Source organism: Lynx rufus, unplaced genomic scaffold (genome assembly GCF_022079265.1).
Source record: "Lynx rufus isolate CCGP_SWC_20201006 ecotype Redwood Valley unplaced genomic scaffold, mLynRuf1.p SCAF_15, whole genome shotgun sequence".
NCBI lineage: Eukaryota > Metazoa > Chordata > Mammalia > Carnivora > Felidae > Lynx > Lynx rufus.
The window spans coordinates 20,105,487-20,125,039 of NW_025814829.1; the positions used below are offsets into that span (position 1 = coordinate 20,105,487).

At 58.0% G+C, this 19,553-nt stretch overlaps 1 protein-coding gene across 1 annotated transcript in view; it reads right to left on the bottom strand.

The window, feature by feature from the left end:
• CDK18 (cyclin dependent kinase 18) overlaps nt 1-2,759 on the bottom strand; it is a 70,006-nt gene extending 67,247 nt beyond the window's left edge. The window contains exons 1-4 of the mRNA XM_047076441.1: nt 2,669-2,759; nt 2,501-2,607; nt 1,793-1,841; nt 1,265-1,446 (exon numbers count right to left, since the gene is read on the bottom strand). Coding sequence (XP_046932397.1) covers nt 1,265-1,446; nt 1,793-1,841; nt 2,501-2,607; nt 2,669-2,759 — 429 coding nt within the window. The remainder of the gene's footprint in view (nt 1-1,264; nt 1,447-1,792; nt 1,842-2,500; nt 2,608-2,668) is intronic.
• Between the last annotated feature and the right edge of the window lie 16,794 nt (nt 2,760-19,553).

Sequence of the window (19,553 nt, forward strand, 5' to 3'; positions counted from 1 at the left end):
GGGCTTGACTTAGATCTCATTTTCTCACACAAGCCTTTCTGGGCTCCCCAGAGGAGATTAAGAGCCCCTGCTATTTGCCCTTTCCCCCCGTGCCTCTGATTAGCTCATATCACACCAGCCAGTGCCCATCTTGTCCACCAGACTGTCTGCTCCAGGGGGGTGGGCACCAAGCCCACTGGCTCAGCACAGAGCCTGGCACTTAAGACATGCTAAATTATTTGTTGAATGAATGGCTGAAGTTAGTCACTTCTGCCTCTGGGTTCAAAGTGGCCTATGTATTGATATAGCACCTCTTGCACAGTTGTTATTTTATTTTATTTTGACGTGACTGTGTCATCTGAATCTTTCCCCTTTGTATTCCTGGTGCCTAGCCCATGTCACAGCACAGGGGTGGTCCTGCATGTTGCTGAATGAATGAATGAATGAATGCATTCTTGGCAGGGAGCTGCTTTGAACCAGAGCACATTTCCTTTGCAGTTAATGACCTATCTTCCCAGGTGGGCCACGGAAAGGCTCAGGAAAGTGGGGAACAAGATTCTGCCGGAGCTGGTGGGGCTGGACGGAGGAGAAAGCAAAGACCTGAGTGCCGTCTCCTCTTTGTCGTTACTGCCGGGTGGAGGGCAGGAGATGACTCCCAAGGAGGGGGACTTGGTCCTGGGAGGTATCCTCTCAGGGGGCTCCCAAAACTCTCAGGGACTGAGGTGGGCTTGGCTCAGGTGTCCGACCCCAGTGACCCCCCCCACCCCACCCCCCACGTCTTTCTCCTAGGAGAGGGGGTGAAACGAGAGAGGGGTGGAAGGGACTCTGAGATTTCCATCCTCTGGGCTTCTCTTTCTCAGTCTCTACGTCCCCAAGGCACCAGATTCGGGAGGGGAGAGGGGTCAGGCTGAGGCGGGCAGCGGGGGAGGGGCGGCGCGGACAGCCGGCCGGTGTCCTCTGGTGTCTGGAGCCAAGGCTCGGAGCTCTCGGCCCCCGCGAAGCGAGGCGAGCCGGAGCTGTGCGGTGAATGCAAAGAGCCGGGCGAGCTCCCAGCCCGGCGCCGCCGACGGCGTCCTCAGCCACAGCCCAATGAGAAGAGAGCAGATAATTTATTCTCTAATCCCGGTTCGGGTGCCCGGCGCTGGCGAGTGGCAGGGACTGGGGGGTGGGGGGGGTGGGGGGGTGGGTCTCCTCGTCCCCTCTCCCCCTCCCGCCGCCGCCCCCTCCCCGCCCCTGCGGGCTCCCGGCGCGCACACACACATTTCCTGACAATTAGCGAGCACACCTTGGCCGCGCGGCCTCCGGCGGCGCCGCAGCTTTTGTCTCCCGCCCGCCGGGCTGCGAGGCGCGGGCGCCCGGGCGCGAAGTTGCCGCCCCGACGCGCTGCCGGGGAATGCCGGCCGCAGCTGCCGTCGGACTGGCGCTGAGGGCGGGGTGGGCCGGGCACGCCGGCCCGGGGCTGGGGGGCTGCAAAAGAGAGGAGAAGAGAGAGAAAAGTAAGGCAGCGCTGGCCCCCTCTTCCTTTGTTATAACCCTGAGTGTGTGCAGGCGTGAGCGCGCGCGGGAGTGCCTGTGTGTGCACATACGTGTGCGTGCCTGTGTGTGCGCGCTCGTGTGCAAATGCGTGTCTGTGTGTGTGGGTCGGGACCGGCCCGGGGGGCGGCGGGACCCGAAGACGCGAGGCGGCTGGGCCTGAACGCGAGTTGAACCGCGTCCCGGGTCCTTCGCGCTCAGCCCCGGACTCGGGCGTGCGGGCAGGTAGCGGTCTCGCTCTTGCCCGCTGCTCAAAGGACTGAGCGCGGAGTTTGTTCACAGACGGGCAGCGTGCGGTAGGCGGGGAAGCGCAACCGCCCGGGCCGGGCCTGCGGGCGTGGGGGGGAAGGGGAGTCGCCGGCTGAAGGTCTGCCCCGACCGCAGGGGGCGCACGAGGGGGTCTCCGGGCCAGCGGTGCCGCGCCGACGCGGTTACGCGGCCCGCTTCCACCCGGGTGGGAGCTCGCTGGGGCCACTGCTAGCCCCGGGAGGGAGAGAGGCTGTGGAGGTGGCTCTTGGGGCTATGCGGGGGGGGGGGGGGGGCGGCGAGACGAAGTCTGTCTAAATGCCAGTTCCCTGAAGTTCAGCGCATCGGTTGTCATATCATACCTTAATGCATATTTATGCTGCGCCGAAATAGGCTTCATAATTAACTCCCGGAGTCATCCGCAGAGGTTAAAGGGACCCCGAAGATTTGTGCATTGATTGGGTACCACGGCGGTGTGTGTGTGTGTGTGTGTCTGTGTGTGTGTGTGTGCGCGCGCGCGCGTGCGCGCGTGTGTGCGTGCGCCCCGTGCGAACCCATTGAGAAGAATAATTATTTTTCTCCACTGGAAGCTACAGCAGAGAATCAGACAAGGAGGGAAGAGAGAGAGAGAGAGAGAGAGAGGTTGGAGAGGGAGAGAGAGGTTGGAGAGGGAGAGAGAGAGAAAGAGACAAAGGAAGTGAGTGCGAGAGAGGAGACGGCTTAGCATCCGAACTGTGAGTACTGAGCGAAACCAAATAGGCAGAAAGTGCTGCGAGTCGGGGACCCCCTCGGCCGGGTTGAGGGCCAGGAGCAGCTGAGGAGGACTTGCCTCTTCGCCGAGGGGTTTGGCTGGGCGATGAGGGGTCCTTGAGGCATGGGCGGACTCCGGGATGCGGGTTCAGGCACTCACCTGAAAGCCAGCGCCAGCGCCGACCGGCTGCGGGCTGCGTCAACCGCAGCCCCAGGTCCGCCAAAGGGAAGCCCCCCCACCCCGCCCCCATTGCCTTTGTTCCTTATAAAGGTTTTTGCAGCTGGTAGGATTCAGGCGGGGGGGTGGGGGGGAGTATGAGAGGGAGCTAGAGAGAAACCCGCTTTGGGTGCCTCCCCCCTTGCCTTCACCCCATGGTGTGGGGTTGGATGGGGACGGGGCTATAAATGAGGCAGGGATCAGGACTTTGTGACACCTGTGCATTTGTTTAGCACTAAAAAGGGAAAAGCCGAGGTGTCCGGTGCCCCTGGGACAGTGGTCTTCAGGAGACCCCAGCCTGGGAGGCTGAGAGAAGCCATTTCTATGAGCAAAAACCACCAACTCTTGGCCCTGGGTCCTCTGCCCACCTCCCTTCTCAACCCTAGGGCCCTTGCACATCTAAGAGGGGCTGGAGCTGGAGGCCCGCCAGGGAGCGGGAGCCTTGTCTGGGTGGGGGCGGGGGAGGCATTTGTAGAGAGGATAGCTGCTCCCTTTCCTAAGAAAGGGTCCATGACAGGGTGCCCCTAGGGAACCGGGCTGGCCACCAGCCCCCGGCTCTACCAAACCTGTCAGGAGAGGGCGCCTGGGTGCCCAAGGGAGAGCCCTCCCTTCCTGACCGACATTCCACAGCCTCCCTTTGAAAGCATAGTATCCTGCCCTCCTCCCCTCAACGGTCATTAACAAATTCCTCTTCAGGTCTGATTTTACTCTCTCCTGGTGATTTTTCAATGTACCTTTCTCTGCTGGTGAACAACTTGGCCCGACTTAAGCCTTAAAGAAGGGCTAACTTCAGAGGGAAATTCAGCCCTCTGAGGCTGGGATGGGAGCCCTAAGATCACAGAGCTCTGAATTGATTGTCCTTTAAGAAGCCCCCTTGGGGGCCAGTTTTGGTGGCCTGGAAACCCTGCTTGCATCCTTCGGAGGACAAGGCTAAGGCTTGGGACTGGGAACAGTTTCTATCTGTCACTCAGTTCCAGCTCCCATCACCCTACTGGGGCCTAGCAGAGGAGAAAGAGGAAGATTCCACTTACACACACACACACACACACACACACACACACACACACACACGAAGAAGTGAATATCTATCCAGCTGGGCCACTCCTAAAAGCACTATGAGGAAGGAGGAACCCTCAAATAGGGAGAACCAAGTTCAGTGTGACCCCCAGGAGGTGGTATAAAGGCTCTGGGTGGTGGGGGAGACAGGGATCAGGGTGGCAGTGACTGCTCTGAATGCAATCCTATGCCTATGGGCCTGTCTTCCCACTGGACTGCCTGCTTGGTGGCTGACTTCCTGAGTGCTGTCTCCTGGTAGCACAGTGCCTGTCCCATTATTTGTGCCCAGGGCACGTTTGCTAAATGAACGGCCGTCCCCACGGACCTTCTCCCCACCCTTTATTTCTGCCTGCCTCTTCCTCTGAGAGGTACTCCGGAAGGGCTTGGGAGAGCCCAGCTGTGTAATTCTTTAGGCTGGGCTGCCATTGCCCTATGTGGGTTTAGGGGGGCAGCGGAGGAAAGGAGTTGGGGAGGAATTGGGCCTGGGGAGAACATCAGAACATTTTGGAATTCATGAACTGCTCAGGTTGAAATGCATTGAGTTTGCCAATGACCCGTTGTATTTTTCTTTAACAGCATAACTGCTCTGAGAGGCAAAACTGTGGCCTGGGTCCTGTGTTTGGGGAGGCTGGATTCTGGTGACACAAGCACTTTCCTGGGTTCTTCTTCCTCCCACAGCCCGGTCCTGGAGCTTAGTAGAAATCAGATGCAGGGGCAGGAAGCGTCAAGGCTGGAGAGACACTCTTGCACGCTCCTTCCCCTTGGTCTCTCTCTGCCTTGATTTCCTGAGACAGCATGAGGTCTCCCTTCTCCCTTCTTCCCTAAGAGCCCAGGGACCCTGCCAGGCCTGGAGCTCCCTCTGTTTGCCCTAGAGGGCTCAGAGCTGAGGCTCCTGAGACAATTCTAGAAAACCCTTGGGAAAAGGGAATATTCATGCCTGACCTCTCTGTGCTTTCTTGCTCAGTGGAGCCAGCCACTAAGAGGGAACCCGAGCTGGTTACACTCTGGAGTAGAGATAGAGTCAGGAGCAGTGGGAGTTTGAGCCCTGGGGGAGCCCTACTGAAGGGTCCAGAAATAGGGCACTCATCCTGTTTCAGTACAAGCACACCGCTAGCCCGATTCAGGTCTGGAGGACCACGCACGGGAGACTGGCAGACCCATCTGGAACTAGTCTTCTCCTGGGTCGGTTCTGGGCCAGAGACTACACCCACTGGTCCATCCTAATTACAACTCCAAATCTAGGCATCTGTTTGGGGCAGAGGTAGCAGAACCGAATCCCTGAGGCTCCTCTGGAGTTTCAGCAGCGCCTCCCTCCTCGTGGCGAGTGGAGTCAGATGCCACCCACACCCACAACCTGCAGCAGCACAGGAACCCTCCTCCCGGAGAGTACAGGCATGAGGGGGCTCCAGGCACACCAAGCCTGGAATATGGGAGAACCTGGATCTCTTGTCCTTGTTTCTAAGCTCATCAGCCATTCACGCATCCGTGTGTTCATTCATTCAACAAATGCATACCTGTATCATTCAGCCAACATCCTTAGAATAATGTGATATATATTTCCAGTTTAATCTCCTTCAGGTTGGTGTAGGAAGGAATAGGATTCTCCTATTCAGAATCTTCCTAACATCCTGGTTTCCTGCCCCTGTGAGCAAAGACGCAGAGTTGCTGGGCTCCAACCACCCCCCCCCCCCCACACACACCCAAAAGGTACCTAAGTCTGAGAAGCTCTGAGAGGAGATGTCAGCTCCAATGCTGACTCGTGAAATCTTGAAGTGGGATGGGACCTTAGATTTGCTCTATCTAGCTTCCTTCTGGGTGCAAAGATCCCTTCTACACTAGTAGACCATTTATTGGGCACCTCCTGTGCACCTGGCTGTGGGTCTGAGAAGGGGTTGACCACCTTGTGTTTGACTTCTTCCGGGGTCAGGGAGCCCGCTGCTTCCTTTTGGAGTAGCTCTGGGTCTTCAGTCCTTTCTTGAGCTGAGCCCAGGCTGGTCCCCTGACTCCCTCCATCTGTGGCTTTCTCTTCTATGGACAGCAGGGTGAATGGCTGGCTAGCCCCATCCCCACTCCTCTCCTTGCAAAGGAGTGCTCCCCCATCGGGCTCATCCTTAGCTGGAACCATCTGCAACCTCAGTGACCAGACTTAGGCTGAGGTTCAGGTTGACTGCGTGCCCTCGAAGGGCATAGCGGGACCCCTAAAAAGGGAGTCGCTGCAGCCTGTTCCCCAGTGGAAGAGGCTTCAGTATCCAGGCTGGCCCTCTGTTCTCCCCTAGGTGTGTAGGAATGGAGGGGCTACTACTGGAGAGGGAGGGCACACAGCAGGGGCTGGGGAGTGTCTCTGCCCTCCAGTCATGCAGACAGACCCTGAGGGGAACTATAGGAGGCCAGGGATACCTCTCTGAGAGCAACCCTCCCCGCCTGCCTGCCTCTGTAAGCCTCAGTTTTCTCATGTACTAAATGGGAATAATAGCGTTTACATTACTGAGTGGTTATACGCAACAGGGACCTAGCGCGTGCGTGACATAGTTTTTCACTCCATTAAGTATCAGTTCCTGTCCCTTTCTCCTCTGTGATTTCTCTTATGTTTCCATCTGCTGTCAACTCCATGCCCCTTTCACCGTCAGCGTTTTCTGCTCTGTCTCTCCCAGTTCCGGCTCCTTCCTCCTCGGTCTCCCACCTCCTCCTCGCACTCTCTCCTGGTCGCCCCTGCCCCTCCCCCACCTCCTGCCAGGGGCAGGTGGCAGGGCCAGGCTGCAAGCACAGGGCAGGAAGGTGGCTGTCTTGGCTTCTCATTAGAGGCCCAAGAATGTGTGGAGTCATGAGGGACAATGAGAGCCAGCGGCAGGAAGAATGGGGCCTCTGTCCGGGCAAGAGAAACTTTCCCCAATTCTGAGCTCAGCTGAGTGGGAGTACCTGAGGGCCAGGATGGGGTGGGGAGGAGGCCGCAGGTGGTGGGCATGGGGAGGGGGGTGGCAGAGCTCTCCGGAGCCGGCCACCATGGGAATTCTTAGCATCTGCTGGCATTTTGGGGGAGAGCTCAGACCTCAAAGGTGACTGTCTCTCTCCCTGGGGACAGGGCTGGGGAAGCCAGAGAGAATGTGCCAGTGGGCTGCCTGGGCCCTAGCTCTCAGCCCCCCAGCAGAGCTGCAGAAGGCTTGGGGGGTGACTCCAGAGGAGACAGGAATAGGGGGGGTGGCCCCAGCTTGAGGTGGGTCCTTAGGGTCCCCGCCTTTCACTTAGGGTTCTCGCCTCCAGATTCTCAGGATTGGAGGAAGCAGAGGAGGCTGGGCTACCTGACCTGCTTCCCCTTCTTCCACATTCCAAGGAGATCTGGCCTGGCCATTGCCTAAGACCAGACGGATGTTCTCTCCCCTCACTCCCTGGTTTCTGGCCCCAGAAACACCTTGGAGAGACGCCGCCCTTTCTGGGCTTACTTGGGGCCTGTCAGTGGGCTGGGGCTGGCGGCGCTGAGCCTTTCAGGGGCCCAGGGCCGGGAATCTGAGGGAAGAACCAGGTGAGGGTGGGTGGAGGGGCCAGATCTGAGCCGGTGCGTGGACCTTCAAACAAGCGCGGGAGTACAGCGTACGGAGGGACACAGGGTGGGGGCGTGAGCGAGGGGAGGAACAGGGGCTTCAGAGATGGGGAGGGGCAGCGAGGCAGGAGAGGGGGCCTCTGGGGAGCCGCCTCAGGTCTCCTGCCAAAAAAATGAACCATAAAAAAGCTGGAGGGGAGCAGCAGGGGAAGGAAGGAGAGAAAGGAGATGGGGAGGAAGGGAGGGGAGGAACAGCCCCTCCACACCAATAGCCCGGCAGGGGGACGTGAGTAATACATGGCTGGTTCAGAGGGAGTGAGATCAAAAGCGAGTAGATACAAGAGGTTTGTGCTTCACCGACCAGACAGCCAGAGGCTCAATGAGACCTTTGTTACCCAGGCCCAAGTCAGGGTTGAAGGAATACCTGACCTCCCCTGCCGGCCCAGCCCACCCTCACCCTACCGGCCACCGGGCTGGGGGAGGGGCGAGCCAGGCCTTCTCAGTGAGTCAAGTGGAGTTGGGCACCGCTCAGACCCGGGCTGGTGGGCGGGAAGAAGGAGGAGGCCTGCCCTCGCTGGGCGTGGAGCTTCTGGGGGTAAGTGGAGGAGTGAGTGGCTGCCTGGAAGGCAGGGAGACTGCCAGGGCCAGGGGGCCCGCCAGGTGAGCCGTCCCTTGGACCCCGGCCCCAGTGGCCCTTGGGAGGGGACCGAGGGCATTCTGCTTGGAGCCCGCGGTTCTTTGCAGGTCCTGAGTCTGGGATGTGGGGGCCCACGGGAGAGGGAGGCAAGGGAGAACCAGAGGTTTCTGGGGTTGGGGCAGGTGACCAGAAGTTCAGGGACGTTGGAGGGTGTCCAGCTGTTTGGCGGTAGGTTGGATAAGACGTGTGTGAGTGAATGTGCACACACACCCTGTTGCTGCTGGAGTGTGGGAAGCCCAGTTAAAGGAGGTCGGTCCAGCTGGAGTCCTGAAGAGAAGAGTGAGCCTGCCCCTGGGGCGAAGGACCCAGCTGCTCCCTGGCAGGGACATGGCCTGATGTGGGCCTAAGACCTCTGATTTTCTCCTTGGGGTCTCAAATCCCCTGAGGCTTCCTGAAACCTGGAGTCCCCTGAACTCCTGTCCCCCAAGGCTGATGCTTGCCCACAACTGACCCGTCATGGGAGAGGGAATTAGGAGACAGTCCTTATGTTTAGAGCACGTCTTTTCCAGGGTCCTGAGACCTTGGTTCCCCTCCACTCAGCTCTGCCCTGAGCCCCGGCCGTGCCTGTGTATATCCTGTCAACGAGGGAGGGAGAGCACCAAGCACCCGCTCCCACAGCATCGCCCAGGGATGGGTCCAAAGCAGGCCGCCCTCAGCTGGTGGGGATTTCAAGTTCAGGCCCTTTTCCCGCCTCCACCTGGGTCTGAAAAGAAGGCCCTGCTTTCCTCTAAACCACATGAGAACAGGTATAGTTGTAGTCACGCCGACCACTCGAGGCAGTGTGGGCCAGCCCCCCACCTTGGGGGTGCTCAAGAATAGAACCTCTGGTTCTCCTTTGCCTTCCATTCCCGGGGGCCCCCAAAGCCCACACTCAGGCCTTCATCTTAGCTCTCCTTTACCCACACCCTCCTTTGCCCTCTCTGCTTCCTGTGGTTGGACTAGGAAGGGTTAAGCTTTGTAAGGAGAGAGTCTAATATGGGGCTGGCCCTGGGCACTGGCTGCAGTATCATTGAAAAGATCCGGCCTTACTGTCTCTCTCTGGGAGGGGGTAGTTAAGGACCCGGAGCAGGGGGCTGGAGGCTAATTAAGGGAATTTGAGGAGGTCCTTTATGGCCAGGAAGCTACCCCTCCTCATACCCCGGAGTGAGGCCCATTGTGTGGGGACTTTGTGGGGCCAGAACTGGAAACTCATTACTGGGAAGGCTTTAATGCTGGGGCCAGGGCAGGTGGTGGGGGATGGTGAAAGAATGTAACCTGGGGGGCCCAGTACCTCGAGGGTGGCAGTGTGGGTGGGAAGGGTTGGTGGGAAGAGGAGGGAGGGCTCCCCAGGTACCCCCAGCTCCCCGCATCCTTTTGAGATTCCCACCGCTGGACCCCCTCAGCTCTGCTGTGGCCTATGGCTTTTCATTCCTATGTGATTGCTGTTTCTAATTCATGTAGGGCTAAAAGCCATGGGCTACAGTGAGGGGCGTGCTCCTTCTGAGATCTGCACCTCCCTCCCCACAGGACCAGGCTGGGAGCCAGCCACAAAGGGGGCACCAGGAGAGGTTTCCACTTGGGGATGGGGCCTGCAGGGGATCTGGTAACCTGGGGTCTGGGGCCAAGGCTGTGTGACCTGGACCAAGTCACTTCCCCTCTCTGGGCCTGGTCTCTCACTCGGAAATGAAGAGGCTGAACTGGTGATTCCAGAGGGAGATTCCTTCTGAGGATGGAGACACATTCAGGGGGTGCTGAGGTCTGTAAGTTGGTTTCCTCCCCCCCACCCCCTTGCCATGTTGAGGACTGGCTCATGCTCAGAGATTTGGGGGCTAGAGTCAAGGGCATGGGACCACACAGCCCTCCGGCCTTCACTCGGTGCCCCCAGGACAGCCTGTGCTTCTCGGCCTTGCTCACTTCTCTGTGGTCAGCTCGGAATCCACAGCCTTCTCTGTGTAAGAGAGATCTTGGGACTTCTCAGTGGTTGAAACGGGAGAACTCAGGCCGGCCACTCAAGGAGAGGAGGTTCAGTAGCGTGAAACTAGGAAGGCAGCCTCTCCCCATGGGCTGCGAGGTGGAGTCCGGGGTTGCTAGCGCCTGGTCTGCTACCCCATCCTGGCATTTGTCACCCTCTCCCCAGATCTGGGAACCGTACCTCCTCTCCCTATCCCGCACCGTCTGCCACTCACCTTGCCTGACTCCCCAGGCCCATTCTCCCTCTCCCGTTCCTGTCCTACCCTCTAACTCCCATGCGGATCTGCATCTGCCTAACTCCATCCCAGCCCTCCTGGAAGGCTCCAGCTGATGGAAATACGGCGGGCAATCTGGCTGGAGCAGCCGTGGAAGCACCCTCGCCTCCCCTCCAAGCCCCCCAGTCTGTCTAAGACAGACCACTAAAGAATCAGAGGGTACGGTAGTTGGTGTTGAGAACCAGGAGGCAAGTTACTTACAATGTCTCGGAGCCCTTCATCTCCCTGGCCAGCATTCGCCTAGTGTTGGCTCTGTGCCAGGCAAGATTCTATCCGTCTTACCTGTGCTCATTTAATCCTGGAAACAACTCTTAAGAACAAAGTACTATGATTATCCCATTTTACTTTGGGAGATCTGAGGCAGAAGGGAGCCAAGAAACGAGCCCGAGTTCATAGGGCTAGTAAGGGGCAGAGGCAGCGATTTGAACCTGGATTCTTACCACATCGTGCTGGATGTGGGGAGAGCCAACAAGGTGGCATGGGAGAGCACTCTGGAAGCTGGAAAGTGCTGGATGCATGTCCACAAACTGGCTCCGTGACCCAACTCTAACCATCCTTTGTCCATCGCTGGTTTTCCTTTTCCAGCAACAGCAGAGGGGGAGAAAATCAAAACAATAGGAGAAGCAAAGAGAAAGCCCAAGCCAGCTGGGTTTTTGCTGGGGCTGCTCCAAGCCACTTCCCCTCTCGCCCCAGCTTCGGTGGTGCAAGGAACAGGGATGAGACTTGCCAGGCTTTCTCACTTTCCCTCTGGGTCCTCTTGCCCAGAGATCAGAGGTGGCTACCACCTTTCCCCACCTCCCTCCTCATCCAGCTGCCCCGGGCTCCGAATGAGCCTATCCTCTGTTCCTTCCTCTGTGCGAGGACATCCAGGCACCCGACTTACTCCCCTTAGCTTCGGGATCTAATGGGCAAGTCAGGTTGGAACAGCGCCCTCTTCCTGTCTCTGCAACTGGGTCCCTCACAGGAATCCTGTTGCACGGTTGGTTTGCCAGGGAGTCCCCCGCAATGGGCTGGGCCTAGAGGAAGGGAACAGGGGACCATGCCAGATTTTACCTCCGAAAAGCTCCAGCAAGGCAAGGCTCTGAGGAGCCGCTGCTGGGTACACGTTTGTCCAATGAATTGTGAACTGGGAGAAAAGGCGGGTGGGGTAAAAGCTGTAAGTTGCCACAAACAGGGACACAGAGCAAGCCCACCCTCCCTGGGCCTGGGCCTAGGGTGCTCCTGGGGTTACAAGGTTGCAGCTTGTCTCTGTTCTTTGCCTCTTGGCCACTGCCAGTGGTGCAGGCCTGGCAGAGATATGTAATTATATGTTTCACATAATTGTTAAACTGCATTGAATAGGCAAGCTGGCCTCATGCCCTTTCTCCCTGGAGGATTCACGGATCAGAGGGCTGCATCTATCCTGTTCCCTGCCTGCAGACAGCTGAAACCAAAAATATTCTGAACCTCAGTCTTTTTCACAGTCCTCAGAGCTACCCCAGTATAAGCCCTCCCCCTTTGAGAGCGTGGGCCCACACTTAACAACACAGATTCAAGTGAATCTCTCCGGTTGTATTTGCCCTGTTTTTAGTGGAAGTGGAGTTTCACTGCTAAAAGTCTGCTCCTTTTAAGCGCAGACTATTGAGAGAAAAAATCTCTGTCCCATCATTAGAAGGGGATAGCACGGACCATTGGCCTCTGGAAGACCTTCTAGCACTGATAGCCTGGACCACCGCGTTCCCAGCTCCTGCTGAATGCTAAGCTGACGACCCTGGTCATGCTTCCGATGACTCTTTAGATAGGCCAGCCTCTGCCAAGTGGTGGGCCTCCTGGAAGGCCCAGGGCATAAAAACACATCAAGACTGTTAGTGCCCTGACCCTTCCACCTCCCATGGCGCCTGAGTCCCCCGGAAGCATCGGTGAATGCCTGTTTGTCCTAGTAGTCTCGGAAAGGTGGGAGGAGCGTCCCCGCTTTCTCCATAGGTGGGCAAGCGAGAAATGAGGGGGGCTGGCCCGGAAGCCCTCGAAGGCAGAGAGGACCTTGGCTCCAGATTCCAAGGAGTTCAGTCAGCCAGAGGCTGGAAGTCAGTCTCAAGCAGGCCAAGAAGGAGTTAACCTCCAAGGAGAATGAGGGCTTCTCCCAGACCGGAGGCCTGTGCCCAGCTTCGCCTCTGCCAACTCCGGGAAGAAGTCCTGGGATCTGTAGTTTGTGCCACCACCCACCCCTGGCCTGCCTGTTTATCAACAACGTCTTGGGGACTACAGTTCCCAGAAACCTGCAGAGGCCAGGCTTTGGGGGAAGGGGTGGGGTGTGAGGCTCGGTGGCAGCAGGAGGGAGAGGGAGGAGGTGGGGAGAGAAAACCCAATTCACCCCCTTCCTTTTTAATTCTTTCTCCTGGTGTGTCTGCTCCACCGCCCGAGCTAATCCCCCAAATCCGGTCTCCTAAGCCGCAGCTGCTTTCCTTCGCAGTGATGAATGGCTCGGGGAGGGAAGGTGAATTCATATTTTAATTACTGAGGCGCGGTGCTAAGGGGCGCTGGGGAGGGGGCGGGGGTTCAGCATTGTTCTGGAGGCGCGCTGGGTCACTTCTCCTTTGCCCTTTACCTGGGGTGGGGGTGGGGCAGAGTGAGGCTGGGGGGCGCCTTCGCCGCCGCCACTCTGCTTCTGCTTTGGGAGGTGAGGTGAGGGGGGTGGGAGGGAAGACCTCTCTCTCCCTTCTTTTTTGTTTGGCAGAGGATTCCAGGCATGTCCCAACACTTGTAAATATCTCCCTACCCTTCCAGCCCCCACTGCCGTCCACTTTGGTGGAGGACATTGCCCAAATCTGAGGCACTTAGGAAGGAGTTCTGGTCTGCCAGCATGAAGCCGTGGGTGTCTGCTCCCCCAGTGTCTAGCTTGCTCTGGGACCCTCTCTCTCTTGGTCCCTCCAACGTGTTCAAGCCGTCTCTGACCCACTGCCCCAGTTTGGCTGGACGTGCTAGGGCTGCGCCCCCCCCCCCGGAGGGTGCCTGGTATAGAGAGGAGAAGCAGGGTTGAGGGACAGGGGAAGGGGTCAACAGGAAGGCTGGGAACCCGCTGGTGGTTGGGGATGATGAGCTGTGGGTTCACACCTCTGCTCGGCTCCCACAGAGCTGGCCAAGCAGAGGCTCTTTCTCGCCTCCATACCCCAGATCATCTCAGATCTGAGCTGGGGACAAAGTCCAGAGAGGAGGATGGGGAATACATCCAAGCCACCAGCTTGCAGTCAGATGCAGCCAACTGTGAGTTAGCGGGGGGGTCTGTCCGGTGTCCACCTTCCTTTCCTTCCTATGCTGAGTTGATGGGGGCCATCTTTCTATCCCTTAGCCTCTCCTGGGCTAGAGGCATGGAAGCTGAGGCCGGAGGGGAAGCTGCAGGATGGGAGGGGAAGTTTCCATCACGAACACAGTTAAGTAGGGGCTACCTCCAGGCGCTGGTCCACTTGCTTCATTGAAACTCTGCACTCTGCCCATTTCAGACACTCAAAACCCTTTCTCCTCAAGTAGACAGAGCAGGAGGAAGTTCATCAGGACCTACCTTTTCCAGGAAGCCCTCCTGTTGGTGCTGAGACACTCCGCAAAGTGTGAAGGGATCAAGGCAGTGTGGGCAAAGCAGAGAGAGACGTGGAGGCACAGCCCCGACAGCTCCCCAGGTACCTGCCAGCATCGCAGAGGGATCCTGAAGGCTGAGTGGGACCCCGAGCAGGAGGGATAACCCTGGAATGGGAAGGGGTTCTCTACTCCACAGCTCCCCACTTTGGGGACCGGCCCAGGGACCTGTATCATGCACAGAGCCCAGACTGCTTTCAGGGCTTGTAGTCCCACTCCTTATAGGGAAGACGACCTTGTCAGGCCCTGGTAGGGAAGGCAGAGGACAATCAGAGCACTTTATATATCAAAGATATACATATTGGCTTCATCCAACCCTCTGGAAACTCTGATGTGTAGGTCCTGGTTCCTCCAACCTCTAGCCCCAAACTTCCCTACAGTTAGCAAAAAAGGCAGGATTTTCTCATCTCTCCCAAAGGACCTTGGGGAGGGACAGTCACTTCTGAAGTGTATTTACTTATTTTGAGAGAGAGAGAGAGAGAGAGAGAACACGCGCGTGCGTGTGCACAAGCAAGGGAGGGGCCGAGAGGGAGGGAGAGAGAGAATCGTCAGCAGGCTGCACACTGTTCAGTGCAGAGCCTGACTCTGGGCTCGGACCCACGAACCGTGAGATCGTGACCTGAGCGGAAGTCAAGAGTTGGATGCTTAACCAACTGAACCACCCAGGCACCCCCACTTTTACTGTTTTTTTGGAAAGAGCAGACATCGGAGGGGAAGTATGGTAGGGAGAAAAGAGGATCTATGCACCTTGGGGCCAGAGACCCTGAGCTGCGCCTGGACCCAGGCTTGGGGTGGGAGAGTCATGGTCAAAGCGACTTGCCTGGCTTGTTTTAACTACGAATTCCTTCCCCAGATCAGCTTTGTTGTGCCTACTGATTTCTCCCCACGTATTTTTTCCTGTAATCGAGGAAATGCTGTGTTGATAGTACCCTTGACATACATCCCCCTAAGCAAAGGAAGTGGATGCATTACAATTACTGATTACAAGGAAACCCAACTGTTCTCCCTTCCGTCTTCCTGATCAGACCAGGATTTCTAGTGCCCTTCTGGCCCTTTAGGTAACCCCTTGGTACACTGAAATGAGGAAGTGAAAGCCCAGAGAGGCACAGCCACTTGCCAGGGTGACACAGCATGCCGGCGTCAGAGCCAAGAATAGAGCCCAGGCCATCTAAGCCCCAGTTTAGATCCCAGTCTCTCTAGGTTTGTCACGGGAGGGATCCAGAGATAGCTGCAGGAGATAGATCTAGAAATATGGTAGTTGCGTCCCGGCTCTGTCTATATATATCCTGGAGATTGCTCTCTGCTCTCTATATATACTCCAGGAGAGTGGGTATGTGGAGGATGCTGGAAATCGGGTGATTAAATGGCCAGTCTACCTACCCATGCTGACTCAGGCTGGGCCTCCTGCCCACCCAGCTGGCCATTGGAAATGCACTGCACCTATTAATTACAGTCATTAGCTGTATTACCAGGACACTTGGAGGGTAAGGGAGGGGAGAATCCTGACGGGACCCGGCTCCGCTGTGGGCACCGTGCTTGGTGAGGAGGGCCTGCCAGCCGGGGCCCTCTGCTCGGCCTGCGGAAACGCGAAGCTTGTCCAAAGGAGCAAAGTTGGCCAAACCTGTGGAACTGTCCAGAGAGCCGTCGCCTGGGCCTTGCCAGGTTCCTCAAATACAGGGGGGACCATTTGCAGGTGTGTTTAGTGTTTGCGGCCTGGGACACCCGATGCAGGGCCGGGCCGGGGACATGCCTCACGCTTCCTGATTCCTGATTTCGGCATAGCCCCACACCTCCCTCCTTCCTCTCAGCATTTGGGCTGCCCCCCAAATTCTTTCTAAAGAGAAAAATGATCCAAACCAGGCCTAGGATGGGAGCCTGACCTCCACGCAAAGCGCTCTCTTGGTGCCCAGCTGCTCTGCTTCGGCCGACTTGAGTGTACATCTGCTCCCTCCGGGGCAGGCTAGGGGCAGAGGAAGGGCAGAGAAGCGAGCTGGAGGACTCTGCAGAGTAGGTACCCACCTCCTGAAGCCCGCTCCCAGCCCTAGCCAGACTGCCCCCGCTCCCAGAGGGGCGCCCGCCTCCAGAGCTGGGTGCCCGGGCACCGTGTCAGCCGGGAGTGGAGATAACATGCCGAGCCGGGGCGAACCCAGCCTCAGCCTCTGTCTCAGCCTTACTTTCCTGCCAGGGAAGAAACTATATCTTTACCCTTATGTACCTACCTCCCCACCCCGTTGCCCAGCATAGCTGCTCAATAAAATAGCCTGTTGGCTAAAAGAATTCTCCGCTGTCTGTTCTCTGCATGAGGAGGACCGGGATTTGTGCTGCTCTGAGCAAAGAAAGTCCATTCTATTTTCTATAGGTTTCCTGAAGGGTATTAAGCAGATGGGGGCTGCGAGGAAAGGGGGGGGACCCCGTGACTCAGTTCCAGGTGTCAAGGCCAAGGCTGTTGGATGCAGGCCCACAAAGTCCCGCATTTGTTTGTTTGTTTTTTAACATTTTTATTTATTTTTGAGACAGAGAGAGACAGAGCATGAACAGGGAGGGGCAGAGAGAGGGAGACACAGAATCTGAAACAGGCTCCAGGCTCTGAGCTGTCTGCACAGAGCCCGACATGGGGCTCGAACTCACGGACTGTGAGATGGTGACCTGAGCTGAAGTCGGATGCTTAACCGACTGAGCCACCCAGGCGCCCCCAAAGTCCCGCATTTGGATCATTGGACTGTGTGACCTAGAGGAACGAGTGGAAGCCCCCACCCCTAACCCGGGTCAGGTGGCACGGAGCTTCCTTTGGGCCGGCTTGCTTCCTGTTCCCCAACCACAGGTGTGGTGGTGAGGTGAGGCAGAGCGGGCAGGAGAGGAACAAAGGCAGCAGTAGCTGGGGCTCCCTCTTCCCCACCCAGGACTCACCCAGGCTCCGATTTGAGGAATGACATCAGCTCCACAGAGATCCGGAAATGCTGAACTTTTCACAGAGGCTGTTTGTTTGATGCCTGTCCCAGCCCCACCCCCACCCCCACCCCACCCCCCCAACCTGTGTGAGAAGTTTGGCAGGGCCTGGCAGGCTCAGGGAGTGGTAGTGGCTGGCCAGATCCAGAGGGCTCTGGGAATGTTAACCCCAGCTTGCATCTCTCTCTCTCTCTCTCTCTCTCTCTCTCTCTCTCTCTCTCTCGCCTTCCTCCTGCCCCTCTTCCTCCCCTGCCTCTCCCTGCAGATCTCCGGTGAGCATCCCCCCAGCCTGGCCCAGGGCATGCCCCAGTTCACTTTTGCCTGCTTCTGTGGCCTCCACGGCTTCTGCAAGATGAAGAGGAAGAAGGAGGAAGTTCACAGACAGCGGGAAACGGCCGTGTGAGCTGGACCGGGGCCCCTTCTGCAGCCTCCAGCAGGTTCCAGGCCTGAGGGCGCGCCCACCTCTGGAAGGACCGCCTGGCCTTCTGGAGACCGGGAGACTGAGAAGCCTCGGGGCAGCCCCAGGAGTGAAACTTCTTTCCTGCCCTCAGGGCTCCAAGCCCTCCACTCAGGGTGACTCTTCGGCTGAGGGATGTACCGCCTTGGTGGGCTAGGAGTGCTGCTCCTGGATAGGAAACTGGACCTCCCAGCAGCCCCCACGCCGGGGGAGGCCTCAGGCAGGCCGGGCCGAGTGGAGGTGTAAGAGGAGCCCCCCTCCAAAGCCAGGATGCAGTCTCTCCTGGGAGCCCGGGACTTGAGGCAGGAGCCTCTCCGGAGGAGCATCCCTGAGAGAGGGGTCCTTGCCTGTCCCCTCCCAGCGTTCTCCTGGGCCAGGTGGAGCCAGGACCAAGGCGGGCAGCCAGGTTGGGAGTCGGATGGCAGAGTGGGGACAGTGAGAGGCAGGCAACGTCCTCGTGGCAGGAGGCCAGCTCGGTGTCCCCTGGGCGCCTCCCTCTCCCGCACTCCAGAAGGCAGCTTTCTCTCCAGGCCTGGCCTCGCAGACCCTCTGACCCCTGTCACGCCTCCTTGCAGCAGCATAGATGTGGGGGCCTGTTTCCCAGGCCCCGACTCCCCTTCTTGGGAACTGTCATCCAGGACCAGACTGTGGGGCCCCCTTCCTGGACTGTGCCGTGTCCTCCCTTTATTCTCCTGTCTCCTCGCCTCGCCCACCTGCCTCTACTTTCTCTTCTCAGAAGCCATAGAGAGGGAAGGGCTTGCATGTTGTGCCTTTGGGGGAAACGGGGTAGAGGGACCCTCTAGGACCTGCCTTGCCTTTTCCCCCTAATCTCTCCACTAACCTCAATCTTCCAGGGTCAGTCTCAGCCCCCTCTCCCAGCCTATTTCCAGCCGGTAAGAAGCAGACAAAACCCCCTTTCCTTCTTCCTTCCTTCCCTCCTCCCTCCTCCCATGTGATCTAACTTACCCTTCTGTCACAGTGCCCGAACCTCTCGGGTGCTAGAGGGTCACACGGGCAGCAATGGTAGTGGCAGAGACACTTTGGGCAGATTCTGTAGCTTTAGCAAGTCTGCCCTCTCCTTCAGCACAGAAAAGGTCGGCCCAGGAACAAAGTCAGATGCCCGGTAGCCTCTGGGGACAGAATATTCTTTCTGACAGTTAGCAGGTGGGCTGGGGAGAGGAGGTCAGGATCCCAGGACTGAAGGTGGGGCTGTGTGCCCTTTTCCTTGGAATGTGCCTCTCTGGGCAGTCAGGGAGGGCAGAAGACCACCTGTGCTGGTTCATCCGGAACCTGGGAGAAGCAAAGGCACATTCTGTCCTCGCAGCTTTTCTTGGCCTGTCCAGCTCATGCCCCATGCTCAGGGGCATTTCCTGAGCTTCCGGCAGATTTGGTGGGAGACAGGTCATCTTTGTGAAGCCAGAGCACCGCTTACGATCCCTCTCCTCCCATCCTCCAACCACCTCCTTTGCCCCTAGCACCCAGCCCCAGACCTGTACAATCTGTTAGTTCCTTTTATATCCAAAGAACTATAAACAGAAGTCCTTCCCTCAAGGAAACAGCAATAAAGGCCAGTGGGGTCACAAGGGACAGAGGAAAAGCTCCCCGGTTCTGTGGCCTCTTGGACGGTAGAGGCCTTGGAAGAGGCAGGGATGGGCAGAAAACGCTTTCAAGGGTACCTGGATCAGGCGGCAGGGGAGCCCGCCTGGAGGGCATGTGTGTCCCTAGCGGTGGCCTGTGAGGCTGCAGGCTTAGAGAAGCCACTCTTGCGGTGGAGGATGAAATCGTATCCCTGGAACCTCAGAGGTGTTGGGTGTTAGGTCCTGACCACATGGGCTCACCCGGAGGAAAGGTCAGGAGAGGTGGCGAAGGAGGGTTTTGCCCCTGCGTACCTCTCGGGGCTCGGCAGCGATGACCGCTGCAGGGGTCTGGCAGTAAGCCCGTCCAGAGAGCTTCTTCCCCCGGGGAGAACTCCTTTGACTCCAAAGGGATACCGGATATCTGGAGGCCCTGCTACGGGAGCATGGGAGAGGTCCCAAGGTCAGGGCATCACTGGTCTGAGTGGAGGGCTAGCCGTGCCTGCAGACAGCAGCCCGTGGCCCCTCCTTCATCCAGGGTGAAGGTGGGGGCAAATGCCTTGCTGAGTAGGGGGCGGCAACAGCTTTGAGCCAGACCCACCCCTCGTCCCACCGTCCCTCCCTCGGTCTCCTTCTCAGGGAAATGGTGACTTGGCTCCTCTCAGTACCTGGAGCCGATCTGGAGACCTGTGCCTGCCCGTCTGCCTCTGGGTGAGCCCAGGGGAGAGGTTT